This window comes from Salvelinus fontinalis, chromosome 25 (assembly GCF_029448725.1).
Source record: "Salvelinus fontinalis isolate EN_2023a chromosome 25, ASM2944872v1, whole genome shotgun sequence".
In the NCBI taxonomy this organism is placed as follows: Eukaryota; Metazoa; Chordata; class Actinopteri; order Salmoniformes; family Salmonidae; genus Salvelinus; species Salvelinus fontinalis.
Window position 1 is genome coordinate 33,204,097 of NC_074689.1, and position 22,371 is coordinate 33,226,467.

The 22,371-nt window shown below is 45.3% G+C and overlaps 1 protein-coding gene across 6 annotated transcripts; it reads left to right on the top strand.

Annotated features, from left to right (window-relative positions):
- The first annotated feature begins 642 nt into the window (after window positions 1-642).
- Window positions 643-22,111, top strand: sh3kbp1 (SH3-domain kinase binding protein 1). 6 transcript variants are annotated; one of them, XM_055881980.1, is made up of 19 exons: window positions 643-961; window positions 3,176-3,333; window positions 7,847-7,949; window positions 9,402-9,505; window positions 10,138-10,282; window positions 10,481-10,554; window positions 11,357-11,446; window positions 13,344-13,413; window positions 13,570-13,664; window positions 14,086-14,187; window positions 14,292-14,343; window positions 16,587-16,664; window positions 17,374-17,512; window positions 17,594-17,664; window positions 18,066-18,175; window positions 19,547-19,693; window positions 20,931-21,157; window positions 21,248-21,311; window positions 21,530-22,111. In XM_055881980.1, the coding sequence occupies exons 1-19, from the start codon at window positions 958-960 to the stop codon at window positions 21,566-21,568; spliced, it is 1,872 nt and encodes a 623-aa protein (XP_055737955.1). In that variant the 5' UTR covers window positions 643-957; the 3' UTR covers window positions 21,569-22,111. The 6 variants fall into 6 exon arrangements, with proteins under 6 accessions (XP_055737955.1, XP_055737954.1, XP_055737956.1 ...); XM_055881979.1 differs by having other exon boundaries at window positions 644-961; window positions 9,399-9,505; XM_055881981.1 differs by lacking the exon at window positions 16,587-16,664 and having other exon boundaries at window positions 645-961; window positions 9,399-9,505.
- The last annotated feature ends 260 nt before the right edge of the window (window positions 22,112-22,371 follow it).

A 22,371-nucleotide genomic window follows, 5' to 3' on the forward strand; every position in this document is an offset into this window, starting at 1 on the left:
AACAAGAAACCAAAACCTCAGTCTGTGTTATAGGCTGAGAACAAAGCAGCTGATGAACCAGATGTTACATGATGGCTGCGTTCCAGACAACCTACCTTGTAGGCTAGTCGTATTGTGTAAATGATCATATCTTCATCATAATAACGGGGTTCCTGCCATTTTAACAGAGTTAAGAACGCATCGTAGGCTTACTCCACAGCTAGCTTGAAATGTTGCCGATGGAGCTATCCAATTGCTACCTTTCGTATAGTTCAAACGGTTCACACGTTGTCACGTGTGTTGGCGAGGTAGAGGACCCTGGCTAAAGCCCAGTCCGAGGCAAGTTCAGGGAGGCAGCGCTATTTGCTAAGCTAGCACACTGACGTCGGTTATACAATGGTAAACACAACGTCCACGTTTGCAGAGATCTGTGATCTAATTGATATCAGGCCTCTAGAGGAACTATGTGATAATCTTCCCAACATGTCTTCAATGAAGGCAGCATGGAACGCCACCAAATTCTGTGCAGGCCTGCGCAGGTTATCCAATCTTTATGTTCAATGCCTGGAGTATGTTTATCATAGGAGGAGCCACATCAGTATTATACGCCTGTAAAGAACTGGTATAGTTTGTGCATCTGGAACGCACCTAATATTTTGGGGGAAGATTCGTGATTTCTCGCGATATTTGTGGTACAGAAACGGTACGCAGTTCAATGCAGGGCAGAGAGAAAGAGAGAGCGCGCAAAGCGTTCTGTACATCAGCGCTTTTCCGCTTTCTGGCTGCTCTCTGGTGTGACCGGGGAGAAAGCGGAAGGAATATGGTTCCATCTCGCGTTCCTCCCGCTGCAGCGCGTTCATAACGGAGCTCTCGTGCGGGAGGCTGGGGGTCGTACTCGGTCCACCAAATAACAAGATTCCTGTCTTTCCAGTTAAACACGGTAGTCCTTGCAGCAGGAGCGGAGCGTCACGGGAACAGATGGGTAAGATGAGATGACAATGATGTGTTTTGGTTTTTCTAACCGTTGTGATGCGTCCATTTAACATTTTAACGGATAGAAACCCAAACACAACGGGACACATCCGGAGACTGTACAGTAGAGATGTTGAATGTAGGCTGTATTTTTGTTAGCTGCGTGTCCTAATGGCCATAACGCGATGCGTGGGCGTGTGTGTGTGTGTGTGCGTGCGCGCGCGCGCGTGTGTGTGCAGCAGACAGAGTAAGAAGACATTGATGAGTTACAGATGTTGACACGTTTACAATTTTATTTTCTCCCTCTCTCTCTCTCCTCGTCTCATTGTCTTTGCTGGAATATAGCCTAGCTGAGTGTAAATATGTTTAGTTGTAGAGTTACTGAGTGGTAGTGATGCTCCTCCCGGTAAACCCAAGGGAGAGGTGGGGGGAGAAGACAGGAAGAGAACAGAACGCAGCTTGATGCTCTTTACTGTAACACTGGTGCTGGTGTGTAGCTATGCCATATCCCCTCCTCTCTTCCTCCTCTCTTCTTGCAATCCCCTCTTCTCCTCTGCCCCCCTCTTCTTCTTCCCCTCTCTTGTCTGTTCATTATGTCCCTGTAGTGCATGTCTTAGCCACCCCCTACCTGTGACTGATAATACACTGATTCACAGATTCACACAGACACACACACATTTCTAAAACATCAGCCCATCTTTTTCTTTGAGGCCCCCACACCGGTCCATTTTTGTATAATTTCTCACAAAAAAAACCCAAACAAGTTAGACAGGCCCACTAAGCTAAAAATGGACCACCCCTGCACACACACACACGCTGACATCACCTGAGTCCCTCCCTGAGTTGGAGTCCTGGTCACCATGGTAACCAGACACCTCCGCAGCACCTCCATGGCGATGGTGATATTCATGATGCAGCTGCAGTGTGTGTCATCAAGCTTCCAGCCAATCAGAGTGTGAGTGTATAAGAATGTGTGTGTGTGTGTGTGTACCGTGACCAAGAATGTGTGTTTTGAGTGAGAAAAAGAGGGCATATTTTTTCCATATGTGTGTGTGGGAGTGTGTGGTTTGGTCTTATCTAAACTAACTGCAGCTGTTGGAGAAAGGTCAGGACAGAGCAGACCCATCCAGTACACAGATGCTGGGGGAGGGGGGCTGGGTGTGTGTGTGTGTTGTACTTCAGAGTGGGAGTGTGTTATGTCTACAGGCTTAGTTGCTACACTCCTCTGGTTCCTCTCCAGCTCTCCTATCTTCTCTCAGTACAGAGAGGCACAAGGTAGATAGAGATAGATACAGAGAGAATGAGAAAGGGTGTTTTAGGGGTTGGGGTCGAGGAGGAGGGAGATTGAGTCATAGCCGTCCTCCCTCTCATTCCACCGTTCCCATAGTTACACCCACCCCCCTCCCTACCACCACTACCCACACAACTATGACAGCAATCTCTGTATTTGTCTTTTTAGAAACAGAGGTATTCTCATTGGGCGCAATCTTAACTTGAGAGGCATACACTTAAACTCAACTATTGCGTAAATCAGCAACATTAGGATTCAGGCCTTTAGCAATAAATAGTAACCAAGTTTGTGTTACCCATTCTTCAAGTTCTGTGTCCTATTTGTTAGCTATTGAAGGGAAACTAAACCACTTTTCTAAACCTCATTTTCATTTTCTCCAGCACAATACCAGTGTCTACATATGTAATATAAAAAGTTCAACCTGATCACATCATCAAAAGTTGTAAAAAATGTAAAAGTGATTTTGAAACAGTTTGAGATTCATGGTGACATAGGGAGCAATCAAATACCCTCTGGCTAGAAACTTGTCGCAGGTTTTGAAAATAACAATTTTCTTTACTTTTAATCCTATCCTTTTAACCACAGATCATAGAAACACATCATTTTCACATATAGATACTGGTATGGTGCTGAGATAATTGAAAAGTGGCAGAATTACCTTTTTAGTCTAAGTCTAAATAGTCTTGTATTTTTGTGTGTGTGTGTTTCTGTGTGTGTCTGTGTCTGTGCGTATCTGTGTGTTTCTGTGTGTGTGTCTGTATGTGTGTCTGTATGTGTGTTTGTCTGTCTGTCTGTGTGTGTGTGTGTGTGTGTGTGTGTGTGTGTGTGTGTGTGTGTGTGTGTGTGTGTGTGTGTGTGTGTGTGTGTGTGTGTGTGTGTGTGTGTGTGTGTGTGTGTGTGTGTGTGTGTGTGTGTGTGTGTGTGTGTGTTCAGTGGAGGCGGTGGTAGAGTTTGACTACGAGGCTCAACAGCAGGATGAGTTGAGTCTGCATGTTGGTGACATCATCGTCAAAGTAATGAAGGATGACGGAGGATGGTGGGAAGGAGAGATAGACGGACGGAGGGGGCTGTTCCCAGACAACTTTGTCAGGGTGAGTAACAACGACAACACACACACACACACATCAATGTTGTTGTTCCTATATTGTGTTGTAGGAGACTCTTTCTTAATATTCTATAATGGCTAGCCCAATGAACCGTAAAGAACATACAAACATGTTCTGTGAATGTCCTGGATGGGAGACCAGATGCTGCACTGTGAGATGCATACTGACACCAGTATCTCACAGTGATGTGTGTTGTGGAGGGGGAAGCATCCACTTCCTTTCCCAGTAGAGGAAGTAGAAATGATACAGGCAAACAGGAACACATTGTTGTGTGTTTCTGTATCCCCCAAAGGTCAATGATAGAGACATCTACTGTAGAATAGAACAGATACGAGTTCTGCTGAACTGTTGCTCCAGAAACTGATTCTATAATAATGAGTGAAATATTCTGTTCTGTTTTTGACAGAATGTCACTGCTCACTCAGATTACACTCACCCTGTGGTCCGTGTGTGTGTGTGTGTGTGTGTGTGTGTGTGTGTGTGTGTGTGTGTGTGTGTGTGTGTGTGTGTGTGTGTGTGTGTGTGTGTGTGTGTGTGTGTGTGTGTGTGTGTGTGTGTGTGTGTGTGTGTGTGTGTGTGTGTGTGTGTGTGTGTGTTGGGGGGGACAGTTAAGCCGTCTGTTTGTTGTCTCTGCTGGAGTGAGCCACACAGAATGTGCTAGGGACAGCTGAAAGATAGGAGAGAGATGGATGAGAGAAAGAGCAAAATTCAAGCCGGCATTATTTTCTAATCCAGTTTTTAATACTGTAAAACTCATCGTCATCAACTGTGTGTGTGTGTGTGTGTGTGTTATGATTCTCTTCCCTTTCTCAATAGTGTGCATTTGTTCACTCCCCTTATGAACTTTCCTGTAGATGCCACGCACCCTGTGGTGTGAGTGTGAGTGAGTGTGTGAGTGAGTGTGAGTGAGTGTGTGAGTGTGTGAGTGTGTGAGTGTGTGTGTGTGTGTGTGTGTGTGTGTGTGTGTGTGTGTGTGTGTGTGTGTGTGTGTGTGTGTGTGTGTGTGTGTGTGTGTGTATTGTCTCAGACCACAGAATTACAAATGTTATTATACTTCTCCCTAAAGTGTACCCTTGCTCACTCCCCCTCGTGGATTTAAAAGGAATGGACAGGAGTAATATGTTGAAAACCCTCCTAGTCCATGCTCACACCAATCCAATGCTTTTACAGCCATGAGAGTGAAGGAGTCCAGACATTAGGGAGCCCATCAACACTGGCTGATAGAGCAGAGAGGATATCAGTGAATCAGGGCCTGTATCTATAAAGCACCTCAGAACAGAGGTGCTGATATTTAGATCATGATGAATAACATTACATGGATATTGTATTTTGAGCTGTTTGCAGCTGGTGTACAAAATTAAAAAATAAAATACGCAAAAATGAAACTTAAAAACGAGAAGCGTAGAAATAGCGCACAGAGAACTTATCTACCACTTCTTAGACTGGCTTTTTCATTGAGAATAACTCACATTTCTATGTAATCATTTTGTTGGGTCACCCAAAAAGTGACATATTGCAGCTTTATTGGATACAGGCCCTGGTGTGTTAGTGCTGGGCTGCAAAAATACATGTAAAAAATACTGCTTCCCCGGGGACCAAGCTGGAGAACATTCATCTCAGAGGGAAAAGGTTTCACCAGATGGGTCCCATGAATTGTCAGTAACGTGTGTGTGTGTGTGTGTGTGTGTGTGTGTGTGTGTGTGTGTGTGTGTGTGTGTGTGTGTGTGTGTGTGTGTGTGTGTGTGTGTGTGTGTGTGTGTGTGTGTGTGTGTGTGTGTGTGTGTGTGTGTGTGTGTGTGTGTGTGTGTCCGTGTACAGTAAGCAGGTGTTTCCTGTTCTGACATTGTAAATCTCGATCTCTTCCCTTCGTCATTTCAGTTTGGTTTCCTTCTAGACCGAAACATACTCACTTATACTCTGACACACTGTGTGTGTGTGTGTGTCGTTGCTCCAGTGAGCTATAGTAGCTGCAGGGCAGCGATTATGAATCTGCATTGTGACAAATGCATTAAAGAACTGTGAACTACACAGTTTATGTAAGAAGAAATGGAAAGACACTAACTTTTACATCTGCATTGCTTGCTATTTGGGGTTTTAGGCTGGGTTTCTGTATAGCACTTTGTGACATCTGCTGATGTAGAAAGGGCTTTATAAATACATTTGACTGATAACTGCATTAACTGTGGACATGAAGCTAGGTTTAGGGTTAGGGTTGAGCCAGGCTGTGGACATGAAGCTAGGTTTAGGGTTAGAGTTAGGATTGAGCCAGGCTGTGGACATGAAGCTAGGTTTAGGGTTAGGGTTGAGCCAGGCTGTGGACATGAAGCTAGGTTTAGGGTTAGAGTTAGGATTGAGCCAGGCTGTGGACATGAAGCTAGGTTTAGGGTTAGAGTTGGGGTTGAGTCAGGCTGTGGACATGAAGCTAGGTTTAGGGTTAGGGTTGAGCCAGGGTGTGGACATGAAGCTAGGTTTAGGGTTAGGGTTGAGCCAGGCTGTGGACATGAAGCTAGGTTTAGGGTTAGGGTTGAGCCAGGGTGTGGACATGAAGCTAAGTCTAGGGTTAGGGTTGAGCCAGGGTGTGGACATGAAGCTAGGTTTAGGGTTAGGATTGAGCCAGGCTGTGGACATGAAGCTAAGTTTAGGGTTAGGGTTGAGCCAGGCTGTGGACATGAAGCTAGGTTTAGGGTTAGAGTTAGGATTGAGCCAGGCTGTGGACATGAAGCTAGGTTTAGGGTTAGGGTTAGGGTTGAGCCAGGGTGTGGACATGAAGCTAGGTTTAGGGTTAGGGTTGGGGTTGAGTCAGGCTGTGGACATGAAGCTAGGTTTAGGGTTAGGGTTGAGCCAGGGTGTGGACATAAAGCTAGGGTTAGGGTTGAGCCAGGCTGTGGACATGAAGCTAAGTTTAGGGTTAGGGTTGAGCCAGGGTGTGGACATGAAGCTAGATTTAGGGTTAGGGTTGGGGTTGAGTCAGGCTGTGGACATGAAGCTAGGGTTAGGGTTGAGCCAGGCTGTGGACATGAAGCTAGGTTTAGGGTTAGGGTTGAGCCAGGCTGTGTACATGAAGCTAGGTTTAGGTTTAGGGTTGAGCCAGGGTGTGGACATGAAGCTAGGTTTAGGGTTGAGCCAGGGTGTGGACATGAAGCTAGGTTTAGGATTGAGCCAGGGTGTGGACATGAAGCTAGGTTTAGGGTTAGGATTGAGCCAGGGTGTGGACATGAAGCTAGGTTTAGGGTTAGGGTTAGGGTTGAGCCAGGCTGTGGACATGAAGCTAGGTTTAGGGTTAGGGTTAGGGTTGAGCCAGGGTGTGGACATGAAGCTAGGTTTAGGGTTAGGGTTAGGGTTGAGCCAGGGTGTGGACATGAAGCTAGGTTTAGGGTTAGGGTTAGGGTTGAGCCAGGCTGTGGACATGAAGCTAGGGTTAGGGTTGAGCCAGGGTGTGGACATGAAGCTAGGTTTAGGGTTAGGGTTAGGGTTGAGCCAGGCTGTGGACATGAAGCTAGGGTTAGGGTTGAGCCAGGGTGTGGACATGAAGCTAGGGTTAGGGTTGAGCCAGGCTGTGGACATGAAGCTAGGTTTAGGGTTAGGGTTGAGCCAGGGTGTGGACATGAAGCTAGGGTTAGGGTTGAGCCAGGCTCTGGACATGAAGCTAGGGTTAGGGTTAGGGTTGAGCCAGGGTGTGGACATGAAGCTAGGGTTAGGGTTGGGGTTGAGCCAGGGTGTGGACATAAAGCTAGGGTTAGGGTTAGGGTTGAGCTGGGGTGTGGACATGAAGCTAGGTTTAGGGTTAGGGTTAGGGTTGAGCCAGAGTGTGGACATGAAGCTAGGTTTAGGGTTAGGGTTAGGATTGAGCCAGGGTGTGGACATGAAGCTAGGTTTAGGGTTAGGGTTAGGGTTGAGCCAGAGTGTGGACATGAAGCTAGGTTTAGGGTTAGGGTTAGGGTTGAGCCAGGGTGTGGACATGAAGCTAGGTTTAGGGTTAGGGTTAGGGTTGAGCCAGAGTGTGGACATGAAGCTAGGGTTAGGGTTAGGGTTGAGCTGGGGTGTGGACATGAAGCTAGGTTTAGGGTTAGGGTTAGGATTGAGCCAGGGTGTGGACATGAAGCTAGGTTTAGGGTTAGGGTTGAGCCAGGCTGTGGACATGAAGTTAGGTTTTGGGTTAGGGTTAGGATTGAGCCAGGGTGTGTGTGTGTGTGTGTGTGGCTCTTGTTGCTCGTCTGTTGGTTAAGGGTTAGGGTTAGGTCATTGGGGTTACAGACATAAAACTCCAGCATCTGGTTGATAGGTGGGACACAAGACAAACACACAGATCACACACACCGATCACACACACAGATCCAAAACAAACTTGCAAACTCTCTGTCTGTCTCTCTGTCTCTCTGTCGTCTGTCTGTCTGTCTCTCCTCTCTGTCTGTCTCTCTCTGTCTGTCTGTCTGTCTTTCTCTCTCTCTCTGTCTGTCTGTCTGTCTGTCTGTCTTTCTGTCTGTCTGTCTTTGTCCAGGAGATAAAGAAGGATGTGAAGAGAGAGGCGGGGCCTAAGTCTGATCTCTCCAATGGCAGTGCAAGCCCTGTGTCTGAGCCCAGCCTACGACCAGCCAGGAAAGGTAAGCCCCCCCCACCCCGCGCACATACACAGACACACACACATACACACACAGGTCCTTAGGTAGGTTATATTCCCCCTGCTCAAACACAGATCCCATTAGTGAGATATGGATTTAGGGTCAGGTTATCCTATGTCCTTCTCACAACACACATCCACACATTTGTAGTTCTACTTTTCGCTAAAGGAATTATTCACTATACTAACAGTACTATGTATCGTCGCTGTCTGATGAAAACCATATATTGAACGCAGTAACTCCCCTCAACAGAAACATTTCATGACTCTAGGACCAATAAAATGTATTAAACATTTCTTATGAAGTTCGTTAATGGGAAAATATAGTCATTTTTCCAATTTCCTGAAATGTTTCTGTTTTAGAAATGAGGTTTTCATTGGACAGCGACAATATATTACAGCGCATTCGTAAAGTATTCAGACCATTTTAATTTTTCCACATTTTGTTACGTTACAGCCTTATTCTAAAATGGATTAAATAGTTTTTTTTCTCGTCAATTTACACACAATACCGCATAATGTTAAAGCAAAAACAGTTTTTAGAAATGTTTGCTTTACTTTGTTTCCTCCAGATATGACGCTTGGCATTCAGGCCAAAGAGTTCAATCTTGGTTTCATCAGACCAGAGAATCTTGTTTCTCATGGTCTGAGAGTCCTTTAGGTACGTTTTGGCAAACTCCAAGCGGGCTGTCATGTGCCTTTTATTGAGGAGTGGTTTCCGTCTGGCCACTCTACCATAAAGGCCTGATTGGTGGTGCTGCAGAGATGGTTGTCCTTCTGGAAGGATCTCCCATCTCGATAGAGGAACTCTGGAGCTCTTTCAGAGTGACCATCGGTTCTTGGTCACCTACCTGACCAAGGCCCTTCTCCCCTGATTGCTCAGTTTGGCCGGGTGGCCAGCTCTAGGAAGAGTGTTGGTGGTTCCAAACTTCTTCCAATTAAGAATGATAGAGGTCACTGTGTTCTTGGGGACCTTCAATGCTACAGACATTATTTAGTACAATAGCAAAGGGTCTGAATACTTATGTAAATAAGTTATTTCTGTTTTAAATTGAACAAATTGGAAAACATTTCTAAGAACCTTTTTTCACTTTGTCATTTTGGGGTATTGTGTGTAGATTGATGAGGAAACATTTTTATTTATTCAATTTTAGAATAAGGCTGTAACTTAACAAAATGTGGAAAAAGTCAAGGGCTCTGAATACTTCCCGAATGCACTGTATATGTTGTTTAGTATATGTGCAGTGGGCTACAAATAATATTTGTGAACATAATACATAATGAAATAATTTACTACGGTGTGTGTGTGTGTGTGTGTGTGTGTGTGTGTGTGTGTGTGTGTGTGTGTGTGTGTGTGTGTGTGTGTGTGTGTGTGTGTGTGTGTGTGTGTGTGTGTGTGTGTGTGTGTGTGTGTGTGTGTCGTTCCCCCCAGGAGATCAGATCCGCCAAAGGAGGTGCAAGGCATCATTTAGCTATGTTCCCCAGAATGAGGACGAGTTAGAGCTGAAGATAGGAGATGTCATCAACATACTGGGAGAGGTGAGAGGGGGGGCTGACATACTGGGGGAGGTGAGAGGGGGGGCTGACATACTGGGGGAGGTGAGAGGGGGGGCTGACATACTTGGGGAGGTGAGAGGGGAGGCTGACATACTGGGGGAGGTGAGAGGGGAGGCTGACATACTGGGGGAGGTGAGAGGGGAGGCTGACATACTGGGGGAGGTGAGAGGGGAGGCTGACATACTGGGGGAGGTGAGAGGGGAGGCTGACATACTGGGGGAGGTGAGAGGGGAGGCTGACATATAGGGGGAGGTGAGAGGGGAGGCTGACATACTGGGGGAGGTGAGAGGAGAGGCTGACATACAGGGGGAGGTGAGAGGAGAGGCTGACATACTGGGGGAGGTGAGAGGGGAGGCTGACTATGTTTGGCTGTGTGTGTTTCAACTTTCTCTTTACTGTAGTTACTGCTCCCTCTTGTGGCCACATGACAGACCTATTAAACCAGACTATGCGGTAGTGACCCTGCGTTCATTCATTAGCAGGTATATGAACTTCCCCACGGGAGTTAGCTTTCTTGAAGCCGTTGATAGCGTGCAGGTCTCCCGACCAGAACCTTGTGGTTTTGATTCCACCCTCAGATAAATTCACTCTCCCTTCATGTTTCATGTGTTCAGGTGGAGGAGGGCTGGTGGGAGGGCAGTCTGAATGGTAAGACAGGGATGTTTCCCTCTAACTTCACCAGAGAGCTGGAGGACACCCCCGCTTCACTAGACACATCCACTAGGTCATCACAGGAGGAGCTACGCAGCAGCAGGACCAGTGAGTCGCTCACACTCATGCACGTGTATGCATCACTGGTCAAATGTTTTTTATTAGCATGAAATGGCAGATACGTATGAATACATTTGAATATAATTTAAGGAAATCCAGTTATATGATTCTGCAGAACTCGAGATGGTTTTTAATGCAATTATAAGTATAAATGGTTATTATATGTGTGTGTGCTTTCGTGTGTAGGTAAAGACAGTCCAGGCAGTGAGAGTGATGGCGGAGAGAGTCGCTCTGACAGCGGAGAGATTCAACCCAAAAAGGTCATTATCTATCTGTCTGTTTGTCTGGACAAACCATTTCTGTATGGACCTCGCTTTGTGCACAGGGGGATTGTCACAATGAAACAGGAAAGGGCCTTCCCCTAACTGTTGCCACAAAGTTGGAAGCACAGAATCGTCTAGAATGTCATTGTATCCTGTAGCGTTAAGACAGACGCTTTGTACTACTCTATTCACAGAACAGCGCAAACTAGCTCTAACCAGAATAGAAAGAGGAATGGGAGGCCCCGGTACACAACTGAACAAGAGGACAAGTTTGAGAAACAGACGCCTCACAAGTCCTCAACAGGCAGCTTCATTAAATAGTACCCGCAAAACACCAGTCTCAACGTCAACAGTGAAGAGGCGAGATGTTGTAGTACACAGCGTTGTACGAGATCTTCAGTTTCTTGGCAATTTCTCGCATGGAATAGCCTTCATTTCTCAGAACAAGAATAGACTGACGAGTTTCAGAAGAAAGTTATTTGTTTCTGGCCATTTTGAGCCTGTAATCGAACCCACAAATGCTGATACTCTAGATACTCAACTAGTCTAAAGAAGGCCAGTTTTATTGCTTCTTTAATCATCACAACAGTTTTCACCTGTGCTAACATAATTACAAAAGGGTTTTCTCATGTGTGTATCTATCTCGTGGTAAGTGTAGTTTAATAACAGTGTCATGATAACTTTAATGTGTTATAACAGTATTTGTGGTAACTATAGTTAGTAATAGTGTAGTTGTGTTAACTATAGTTAGCAATAGTGTAGTTGTGTTAACTATAGTAGTGGTAATGTGTGTTTCCAGGTTCGAGGATTCGGGTTCGGTGACATCTTTAAAGACCAGCCCATCAGACTGAGACCTGCATCTGAAGATATGGGCACAGAGGGAGAGAAGGTGACATACACACACACACACACACACACACATAATAGTGCATATACAGGTAACTGCCAAAACAATGGAAACACTTGAGTAAATGAGGATAACAAGGTATATTGAAAGCAGATGCTTTCACACAGGTGTGGTTCCTGAGTTAATTAAGCAATTAGCATGTATAAAAATGCTGGGCAGGCCATTATTTTGGCTGCTATGCCCCATAGTCACCATCCACAGGGCACGAGTGGTCACTGAATGGTTTGATGAGCATGAAAACGATGTTAGCCATATGCCATGGCTGTCTCAGTCACCAGATCTCAACCCAATTGAACACTTACTGTATGGGATATTCTGGAGCGACGCCTGAGACAGCGTTTTCCACCACCATCAACAAAACACCAAATAATGGAATTTCTTGTGGAAGAATGGTATGGCATTCCTCCAACAGAGTTCAAGACGCTTGTAGAATCTATGCCAAGATGCATTAAAGCTGTTCTGGGTCGTGGTGGTCCAACCTTTATTTTGTTGGTGTTTCCTTTATTTTGGCAGTTACCTGTATGATTGTGTGTGTAAATGGGAGAAAGGAAGTCCAGACTAGGCTCTGCCTTTTCCTGTCTTTCAGTTTCACAGCAGAGGAAGTACTTCTCATTACAAACATTCAAACACACACACACACACACACACACACACACACACACACACACACACACACACACACACACACACACACACACACACTCCTTTCATCAGTGAGAGAGAGCTCTACGGGGAGTGAGGGAGGGAGGGAGGAAGGAAGAGGGAGGCATTGGGGGTTTTCTCCGACGTGTACACACACAGACATACACTGGGTCACTGTGGAGGGTAAGACAGCTACATCTCTCTCCTTTTCTCTATTTCTCTTGACTTTTTCTCTTCCCTCTCTCGCTGTATTAGTGTTGAATCTGCTTTGTAAAGGGACTGTCTGGATGATGGCAGAGTTACCTTTTCTTCAGGGTGTGTCTTGTCAAGGTGTGTATGCGTGTGCTAATCTATGTTTGTCGGGTGTGTGTTTGGGTACGTGTCAGGGTGTGTGTGTTTGAGTATGTGAGTTTGGGTACGTGTCAGGGTGTGTGTGTCTTTGTGTGTCTAGGATGTTTAGCAGCCTGTCCTGCTGTGCGGGTGGCTGTAGTGATGGTTTATGGGAAGTGTAGTCTCAGCTCTCTAATGAATGGGGGCGCGGGGGGGATTAGCTGGGGAGGTGGGTTACCATGGGTAGTTCTGGGGGATCAGATTGTCCCCCCCTAAAAAAACAGTGTCTAGAGTTAACATCTGTACTAGACTGGAATGTCTCTTCCCCTGAGGCCTGAGGAAGTATGCAGCTGTGTCACAGTCTGACGTTACTTTAACGATGGTTGACCAGTTGTGTACTGGTAGGTGAGTGTGTGTGCCTCACACTACTCATATTAAGTACAACTCGGACTAGACTGGGTGGAGAGAGAGGGATGGAGTGAGCTATGGAAGGGTAGGAGGGAGAAAGAGTGAAGAAGGGTGGGAGAGTGGTGGAGGGGGAGGGAGAGAGAGAGCAGGAGGGAGAGAGGGGGGAGTGGTTGGTTTACTGAGTGTGAAACAGAGAAGTGTGTGTTTGAGACAGACCAGGCTCTGTGTGTTTGTGTTTCCTGTTGAAGAGCCACTCTTGTTCCACAAACATAGCGTAGGGATCCATTCCAGCCTTATAACAACAACCCCTTATACACTACACACACAACTATACATACAAACACACACACACACACACAGAGCCCAGTCTGTACGGATTTGATCCCCTGATTATCGCACATGGAGATATATGGGTATGTATTTACGTGTGTGTGTGTGTGTGTGTGCGTGTGCGTGTGCGTGTGCGTGTGTGTGTGTGTTTTTCCCTCCACTCCTCTAGACACAGGTTAGGAAATCACCCTCTGTTGCCCCAGAAACTATGAAGGCGGAACCTGAGGGCAAGGTGAAAGGTGAGAGTGAGGGGCCTGGGATCTTCTAGATTCTCATTGGACAGTCTGTCTCACTTCCTGATTCATACCTAATAAGATAACGATGCTGAATCTCTTGATTTGCTAGAAATACACTTTTGCGATTCAGAGTTTCTCCTTGTTCTGACTGGTTCTCAGGCCGTGAGCTGTGTAAAGTCATCTTCCCATACGACGCCCAGAACGAAGACGAGCTGTCAATCAAAGAGGGAGAGATCATCTCCATCATTAACAGGGTGTGTGTGTGTGTGTGTGTGTGTATGGAGAGGCGCTTTTAGAAGTGGGGGGTATAATTATAATTATTTATTTTTTATCCAGTCGGATTAATACTCCAAACAGCCTACCCGACCGCTTGGAAGCGTCCGCATGGTCCTAAAGCACACTGTTGCCTCGTTTTGTATCACATTCCAATGATTAAACTCAAGGGGACAAAAATGCAATTTCAGAATGTGGGGGTTACATGTTGCACCCCTGTGTGTGTGTGTGTGTGTGTGTGTGTGTGTGTGTGTGTGTGTGTGTGTGTGTGTGTGTGTGTGTGTGTGTGTGTGTGTGTGTGTGTGTGTGTGTGTGTGTGTGTGTGTGTGTGTGTGTGTGTGTGAGAGAGAGAGGGGTGTGTGCATGCGTATAACCTGCGTATGTGGATTCTGTGTGTTGTAGGACTGTGCTGACGCGGGGTGGTGGATGGGGGAGGTAGGGGGGAGAAAGGGAGTCTTCCCTGATAACTTTGTCAAGCTGCTAATTCCTGATGTAGAGAAAGAGGTAAGACACATAATATAATTGGATTTATACTGTTATTGCAGTGTTCAAGGAAGGAATTTCCATGAGAGCAAAATTACTTTGTGTGTGCACGTGTGTGTTTGCAGAGACCAAAGAAGCCGCCTCCCCCCAGTGCCCCCTCAGCTAAACACACCACAGGTAATCCCCCTGTCCTCACCTCTTTTCCTCTTCTCTCTTCCCTTTTCTCCCCTAATCTCCATCCTCTATCGCCATCCTCTATCTCTCCTCTATCTCAATCCTCTATCTCCATCCTCTATCTCTCCTCAATCCTCTATCTCAATCTTCTCTCTCTATCTCCATCCTTTATCTCTCCTCTATCTCCATTCTCTATCTCCATCCTCTATCTCTCCTCAATCCTCTATCTCAATCGTCTCTCTCTATCTCCATCCTTTATCTCTTCTCTATCTCCATCCTTTATCTCTTCTCTATCTCCATCCTTTATCTCTCCTCTATCTCAATCCTCTATCTCCATCCTCTATCTCTCCTCAATCCTCTATCTAAATCTTCTCTCTCTATCTCCATCCTTTATCTCTTCTCTATCTCCATCCTCTATCTCTCCTCTATCTCCAGCCTCTATCTCCATCCTCCATCTCTCCTCTGTCTCCATCCTTTATCTCTATCCTCTATCTCCATCCTCTATCTCTCCTCAATCCTCTATCTAAATCTTCTCTCTCTATCTCCATCCTTTATCTCTTCTCTATCTCCATCCTCTATCTCGCCTCTGTCTCATTCCTCTCTCTCCTCTATCTCAATCCTCTATCTCCATCCTCTATCTCTCCTTACCTCTCCTTTATCTCAATCCTCTGTCTCTCCTCCCTCTGCTCTTCTCCGCTCAGACACGAGTACCGTTTTCTGTGCGTCTCAATCCTCACTCTTTCTCCATGTCCGCTCCTCTCTTTTCTGTGTGTGTTTAACATTTCTGGAACCCCTCGCCAACAGCCAATAAAATTGCAGGGCGCCAAATACAAAACAACAGAAATCTCATAAATCAAATTTCTCAAACATACAAGTATTAGGCACCATTTTAAAGATAACATTCTCGTTAATCCAGCCACAGTGTCTGATTTCAAAAATCATTTCAAGCTCCACAAACGATTATGTTAGGTCACCACCAAGTCACAGATAAACCCAGCCATTTTTCCCGCCAAAGAGAGGAGTCACAAAAAGCACAAATAGAGATAAAAGGAATCACTAACCTTAATCACTCACCTAAATTAATCACTAACATTGGCGTGTTAGATTCAGTAGTTCCAAAACATACAGTGATATTGCAGAGCCACATGAATTCACAGAAATACTCATAATAAATGTTGATGAAAATACAGCTATTATACATGAAACTTTAGATACACTTCTCCTTAATGTAACCGCTGTGTCAGATTTCAAAAAAACTTTACGGAAAAAGCATCATCTGAGAACGGCGCTCAGAGCCCAAACCAGCCAGAGAAATATACGCCATGTTGGGTAGTCAGCATTATTCATATATAAATATTCACTTACCTTTGATGATCTTCATCAGAATGCACTCCCGGGAATGGCAGTTCCACAATAAATGCTTGTTTTGTTCGATAATGTCCATCATTTATGTCCATTTATGTCCAATAGCTTCTTTTGTTAGGGCGTTTGGTAAACAATCCAAAAGTGCGATCTGGTCGATTCGGACAAAACGTTCAAAAAGTTATATTACAGGTCGAAGAAACTTGTCAAACTAAGTATAGAATCAATCTTTAGGATGTTTTTATCATAAAAGTTCAATACTGTTCCAACCGGAAAATTCCATCTGTAGAATTGCCCTGGAACGAGAGCAACCTCTCAAGTGAAAGCACGTGACTGAGAACGAGGCTGTAGGCAGACCCCTTAGTCAAACCGCTCCCATCCGGCACCCCTTCACATGAGAAGCCTGAAACCACGTTCTAAAGACGGTTGACATCTAGTGGAAGCCTTAGGAAGTGAAAAATAACCCATATCCCACTGTGTATTCGAATGGGGTGAGTTCAAAAACTACAAACCTCAGATTTCCCACTTCCTGTTTGGATTTTTTCTCAGGTTTTTGCCTGCCATATGAGTTATGTTATACTCACAGACATCATTCAAACAGTTTTAGAAATTTCTGAGTGTTTTCTATCCAATACTAATAATAATATGCATATATTAGCATCTGAGTAGGAGGCAGTTCACTCTGGGCATGCTATTCATCCAAAAGTGAAAATGCTGCCCCCTATCCCAAACAAGTTTTAAGGGAGAGAGGCAGAAACCGTTAGCTATGGAGATAATTAAACCAGACAGATAGACAGAGATTGAACAAGAGAGAACCAAAGATCTAGGGAGGAGTGCCAGTAATGTCCCCCTGAGTTGACCCCTGACCCCTGTGTGACCTGTAGAGAAAAGATCGGAAGTCAGAAAGGTACCCCCGGAGCGCCCCGAGCACCTGCCTCATAGACCACCTGATGACAACAAAGGTACTATAGTAGTACTACAAATACTAAACTGCCTCACAGATCTGATGACAACAGAAGTACTACCATACTACTACCACAGTACTACTACTATACTACAACTACTACCAATACTATACTGCACTATTCCAGTATGATCTGCTATGCCTGCTGCAGCCTGACTACTGCTCTCTCTATGACTACTACCCTAAATGGCTATTCAGCCTGCTTGGGTTCCTATACAGCCTGCTTGGGCACTATTCAGCCTGCTTGGGTTCCTATTCAGCCTGCTTGGGCCCTATTCAGACTGCTTAGGCCCTATCCAGCCTGCTTGGGTTCCTATCCAGCCTGCTTGGGCCCTATTCAGCCTGCTTGGGTTCCTATTCAGCCTGCTTGGGTTCCTATTCAGCCTGCTTGGGCCCTATTCAGACTGCTTGGGCCCTATTCAGCCTGTTTGGGTTCCTATTCAGCCTGCTTGGGTTCTTATTCAGCCTGTTTGGGCCCTATTCAGCCTGCTTGGACACTATTCAGCCTGTTTGGGCCCTGTTCAGCCCATTTGGGCCCTGTTCAGCCCGTTTGGGCCTTATGCTGCAGCTCTCCCACCTCTTCAGCTGGCTGACACCTCACCTCTATGTTGACCGTGTGTGACTGTGTGTATGACGTTCCCATTCAGAGACCTACTATTTTACCCTGTCCGTATACATGTATGTGTTTAACTTGTGTGCGTGTGTAGGTGAGGAGGTGAAGGTTGGAGAGATCCCTAAGCCCACCCTCCCATCCAAATCTCCAAAGAAGCCCCACCCACCAAAGACAAGCTCCTCCCACCTCCCTCCCCGACGCCCTGACAGACCTGAGAGACCTCCTACTGTACCGTCAGTACACACACACACACCCACACATACACACACACAAATCAACACACACTAAAGTTGTTGTTTGGTCTACCTGTTCAGGTGCGAAAGCCCTAAGTTTGAGGGTGGGGCTGTGACTCCAGATCCTGCCTCTGACAGGTCAAAAGATATTGGTGAGTTTGACAGGACAAGGGGCCAATCAGGGTCAGTTTGACAGTTATGTGGCCGGACATTAATCCAGTCAGAGCAGGGGAGTCGGCTGACTCAAGAGACAGAGGTTTGGCTTTCTCTCTTCATCTCTCTGTCCATATGCAAGGAATTAGCAACCCTGGCCTTCTTATAGATCAGGAAACTGTGTGTGTTTGTTTGATTGATTGCCTAGTCTCTGGTTAAATGTTAGAATTGTTCCCATAGATTAACATTATAATGGTTGTGTGTGTGTGTGTGTGTGTGTGTGTGTGTGTGTGTGTGTGTGTGTGTGTGTGTGTGTGTGTGTGTGTGTGTGTGTGTGTGTGTGTGTGTGTGTGTGTGTGTGTGTGTGTGTGTGTGTGTGTGTGTGTGTGTGTGTGTGTAGATGCGGTTGACTTGGACTCTGTAGTCTTGTCTACAGAAAAACTAAACCATCCGACCGCAATGAGACCAAGAGTCCTCGACCGCAGACCACGCTCCCAGATCATCAGCACAGTGAGTGTACACACACACACACACACACACACACACAGGGCCATGCGTAGACCTTTGGTGGGGCAGGGGGTCAACGTAGCTGCTGCTCAGTGCTCTACTGTCGCTTCCCCCTCCTTGATCAGCGATGAAGCTTTTGTCTGGTGTAGCCTACAGACCTCATGTTGTACACAAAGGACATGGTCAAAATGTTCTAACTACTGCATTCCATGCGTCAGAAGGTTATTAAGCATAAGCGTGATTTCATGTTCTTTTTTCAGGAGGAAAGTTAGGCTACATGCAACCAGTTACATGTTGTACACAAAAGACATGACCACATGTTCCTATAAACTAGCAGATTGTTTTTTTGCCCCAATGCAAAACTCAAGTGAGGAGTTGCATGCAGCTATCTAGACAGGATATCAAACACAAGCAAGACACAGACAGTCAAAGTAGTCATGTTCTATTTCAGCAACTCTGGTTATTATATGGCAGTCACTACAAAGATTAGCCTACATCGTCACACAAAACGCAGATTGTTTTTGCTCCAATGCAATGTGCAGGGACTGCATCCTTCTTGTGCAACTGCAATATCCATGACAACAGACAGAGATGGTTGTAACCGTCATAATAGCCTGGCATGTTTTTTCAAATCACAGTAGCATTTATATTTCGGCTGTTCAGAAATATGAGGCAGAGATACAGTAGGCTACATCATCCTGGTTCAGAAGAGGGTGAGGAAAGAGAGCATGAAGGGAGCAGCAGCTACTTAGAACAGAATGTGTGTTAAATAATACATGCGCAGAATGTGATCTAGAACTAAAGATTAAAGGGAGATAGGTTAAGTATCTTTGCTATAACCACTACTGGAGTGGGCTAACATTGGATCATCGCGAATGTAGGCTAGATGAATCAGCTAGTTATCTAGGCTATGCTTTCAAAACAAGCTAGTCTTTACTTGATTTGATTCTGCTACTGACAGTCGGACTGCAGTTGCCCCCTTCTCTGTACCTGATCGTGAGACAGCACATGCTAGCAACTCCAAAGTAACCTACTACTGATGATTTTCATTTCAAACTCACCCCGCTACGCTGGTGCATAGCTCCTGCATGAAACGAGGAGGAGTCGGGGAGGGGACATTATGAGATTCAGAGTTTATGAGAAGTCATCTAGTTTGATAGTCAAATCATTAGAGATTCAGAGTTTATGAGAAGTCATCTAGTTTGATAGTCAAATATTTTTTTAAATAAAAAGAGCAGATGCTCCAGCACCCATAGAGCTCTATCTGTGCACGTGCCTGCACACACACACATACTTTTTCCCGTAACGTGTTGATGACACCCTTCTCTCTCTCTCTTTCTCTCGCTCTCTACTTCCTCTCCTCTTCTCTCTCAGTCTTCTCTGTCCAGTATTGACTTGCTGAACTTTCCTGCGGTGGAAGAGGAGAAGAGTGAGAAGGACAGAGAGAAGGAGGAGGAGCAGGACTCCTTATGTCCAAGACCAGTAGATGTCTCTAAGAGGAAAGCCTTTCCCACCATCACTGTAAGAATTGTTTTCATGATTAACCTGTATCTTAGCTGTGAATCAGAGTGTATGTTGTGTGTGTGCGTGTATACCCAGAGGGTTATACTACAAAGCAGGACAATCAAGTCAGCCAACTAACTTTGATAAACATTGAGAAATAAATATACACATGGAATTATAGATATACCTCTCCTTAATGCAACTGCCGTGTCAGATTTCAAAAAAACTTTACGGAAAAAGCAACCCATGCAATAATCTGAGACGACGCTCAGAAATATTATAAAATTAGCCGCCATTTTGGAGTCAACAGAAACCAGAAAATACATGATTAATGTTTCCTTACCTTTGATGAATTTCATCAGAAAGCAGTCCTAGGAATCCCAGGTCCACAATAAATGCTTGATTTGTTCGATTATGTCCGTTATTTATGTCCAATTAGCTACTTTGGTTAGCGCATTTAGTAAACAATTCCAAAGTCACAAAGCACGTCCACTATAACATGACGAAATGTCCAAAAGTTCCGTAACAGTCAGTAGAAACATGTCGAACGATGTACTGAATCAATCTTTAGAATGTTGTTAACATACATCTTGAATAACGTTCCAACCGGAGAATTAGATTGACTTCAGATGAGCGGTGGAACGGAGCCTCCTCATGTGAACGCGCATGGTGAAAGCATGGTCAGCTCGTGGCAGTGGTGACTAATTCCTGTCTCCTTCGGCCCCCCTTCACATTAGAGTCATCAGACAAAGTTCTATTGACTGTTGACATCTAGTGGAAGCCGTAGGAAGTAGGAAGAGAACTCATCAATATCTCGCTGTAATTTCAATGAGAGCTTGGTTGAAAATCTGCCACCTCAGAAAAAATCCAAACAGGAAGTGGAACTTCTCAGGTTTTTGCCTGCCATATGAGTTCTGTTATACTCACAGACATAATTCAAACAGTTTTAGAAACTTCAGAGTGTTTTCTATCCAATACGAATTCTATCCAATAATAATATGCATATATTAGCAACTGGGACTGAGGAGCAGGCAGTTTACTATGGGCACCTCTGTGCACCTTTCATCCAAGCTACTCAATACTGCCCCTGCAGCCATAAGAAGTTAATGAACCTAGACTTGAATATGGGTAGCTGTAGAACAATATAATCAATCAATGCCCATTTCAAGCATATTTTCCGAATACATTTGAAGTTTTTATAAACATGTAAGTAGCTGGCTAACTCATGAATCCTGATTTGTGATAAACCCCACAGGTACCTGACAGTAAGTGTGTGCTGCCCCCCAAGCCTGCGGTCCTCCCCCCACTTTCCACAGGAAGCCTGGCCCTCCACCCAACAAGCCCATCCCCTTCAACTGTAAACCACACCTCTTCCGGTTTAAGCCCCTCCCCTGAGCGTAGGCCGACACCCACCCTGGAGGAGCTGAGAGGACAACTTAGAGAGCTGAGAGCCTCCGTAGAACTGCTGAAGAGCCAACACAGGTAGGGGTGTGTGTGTGTGTTAATCGTGTGTGCGTGTGCATATGTGTTTGCGTGTGTGTGTGTTAATAGTGTGTGTTGTCTCTGTCCCAGGCAGGAGATGAAGCAGTTGTCTAGTGACCTGGACGAGGAGAAGAGGATCCGCATTACTCTACAGGTGAATACACACGCACACACACGCACACGCACATGCACACACACACACACGCATGGTGATGCTCCCTGTCTAGTGGTTAACAACATTCACTACTGATACAATTTCATCTTATCTATACATTTACATTTTACATTTAAGTCATTTAGCAGACGCTCTTATCCAGAGCGACTTACAAATTGGTGCATTCACCTTATACATTTGGTGTTTGTGTTTTTCAGATAGAGGTGGAGCAGATTAAGAAGAGTTTAACTAAATGACCCTTCACCCCTCCGCTGCGCACACTGATGACATCACCACACACTGCAGCCAGAGTTTAACATCATCCCGAGGCAGGGTTCAGCCGAACTAGTTTGTGCCAAAAAACAACAACAAAAATGACAGACGCTCCCAATCCCTCACTCCGTCTGTTAGTTTGTTTGTGTTGAAAAGGCTTGTTTATTTGTTTGTTTCCTGCAATCTAATTGGAGTGCTCTGCATCAGGGGAGTGGCCTCAAGTTCTCACCTGTCTGTCACCACGGTACTCAAAACACCTGGAACACCTATTCCTCCTGTTTGTGTCTGTGTGTGTCAAATTACAAGGTTTCCATTGCAACCCCTCACTGTGGCCTTCCTTCCAGTTTTAGACTCCTTCCTTCCCTCCTCCCCTCCTTCCTTCCTTTCTTTCAGATGACAAAGAGAAAGTGTCTTGTTTTTTTCTTGGTCATTGCTCTCCAGGAAAGTAAAATAGACTTTTATATTCCAGTGTTCTAAAGATGAAGAGTATGGATGTGTGCCGATTTTAATAAAAAAACATCAACCAAGCTGTTTCTGTGTGCCTCTGTCTGTCCCCCTACCCCCAGGGAGAGCCACGGTATCAGTTACTCTGTGTCTCTGATAACCCAACCTGGAAACACACACACACACGTGTGTTCATTGGTTTTGTGTGTGAGTGTATGTGTGTGTATGTGTGTGTGTCTAGTGCCACTCCACTGCTCTTTACTCTGTTGATTCAGTTAATTAGTCTGGTAGAACATGACTGAGTCTCCATAGAGCACTGGACGGACACACACACACAAACACA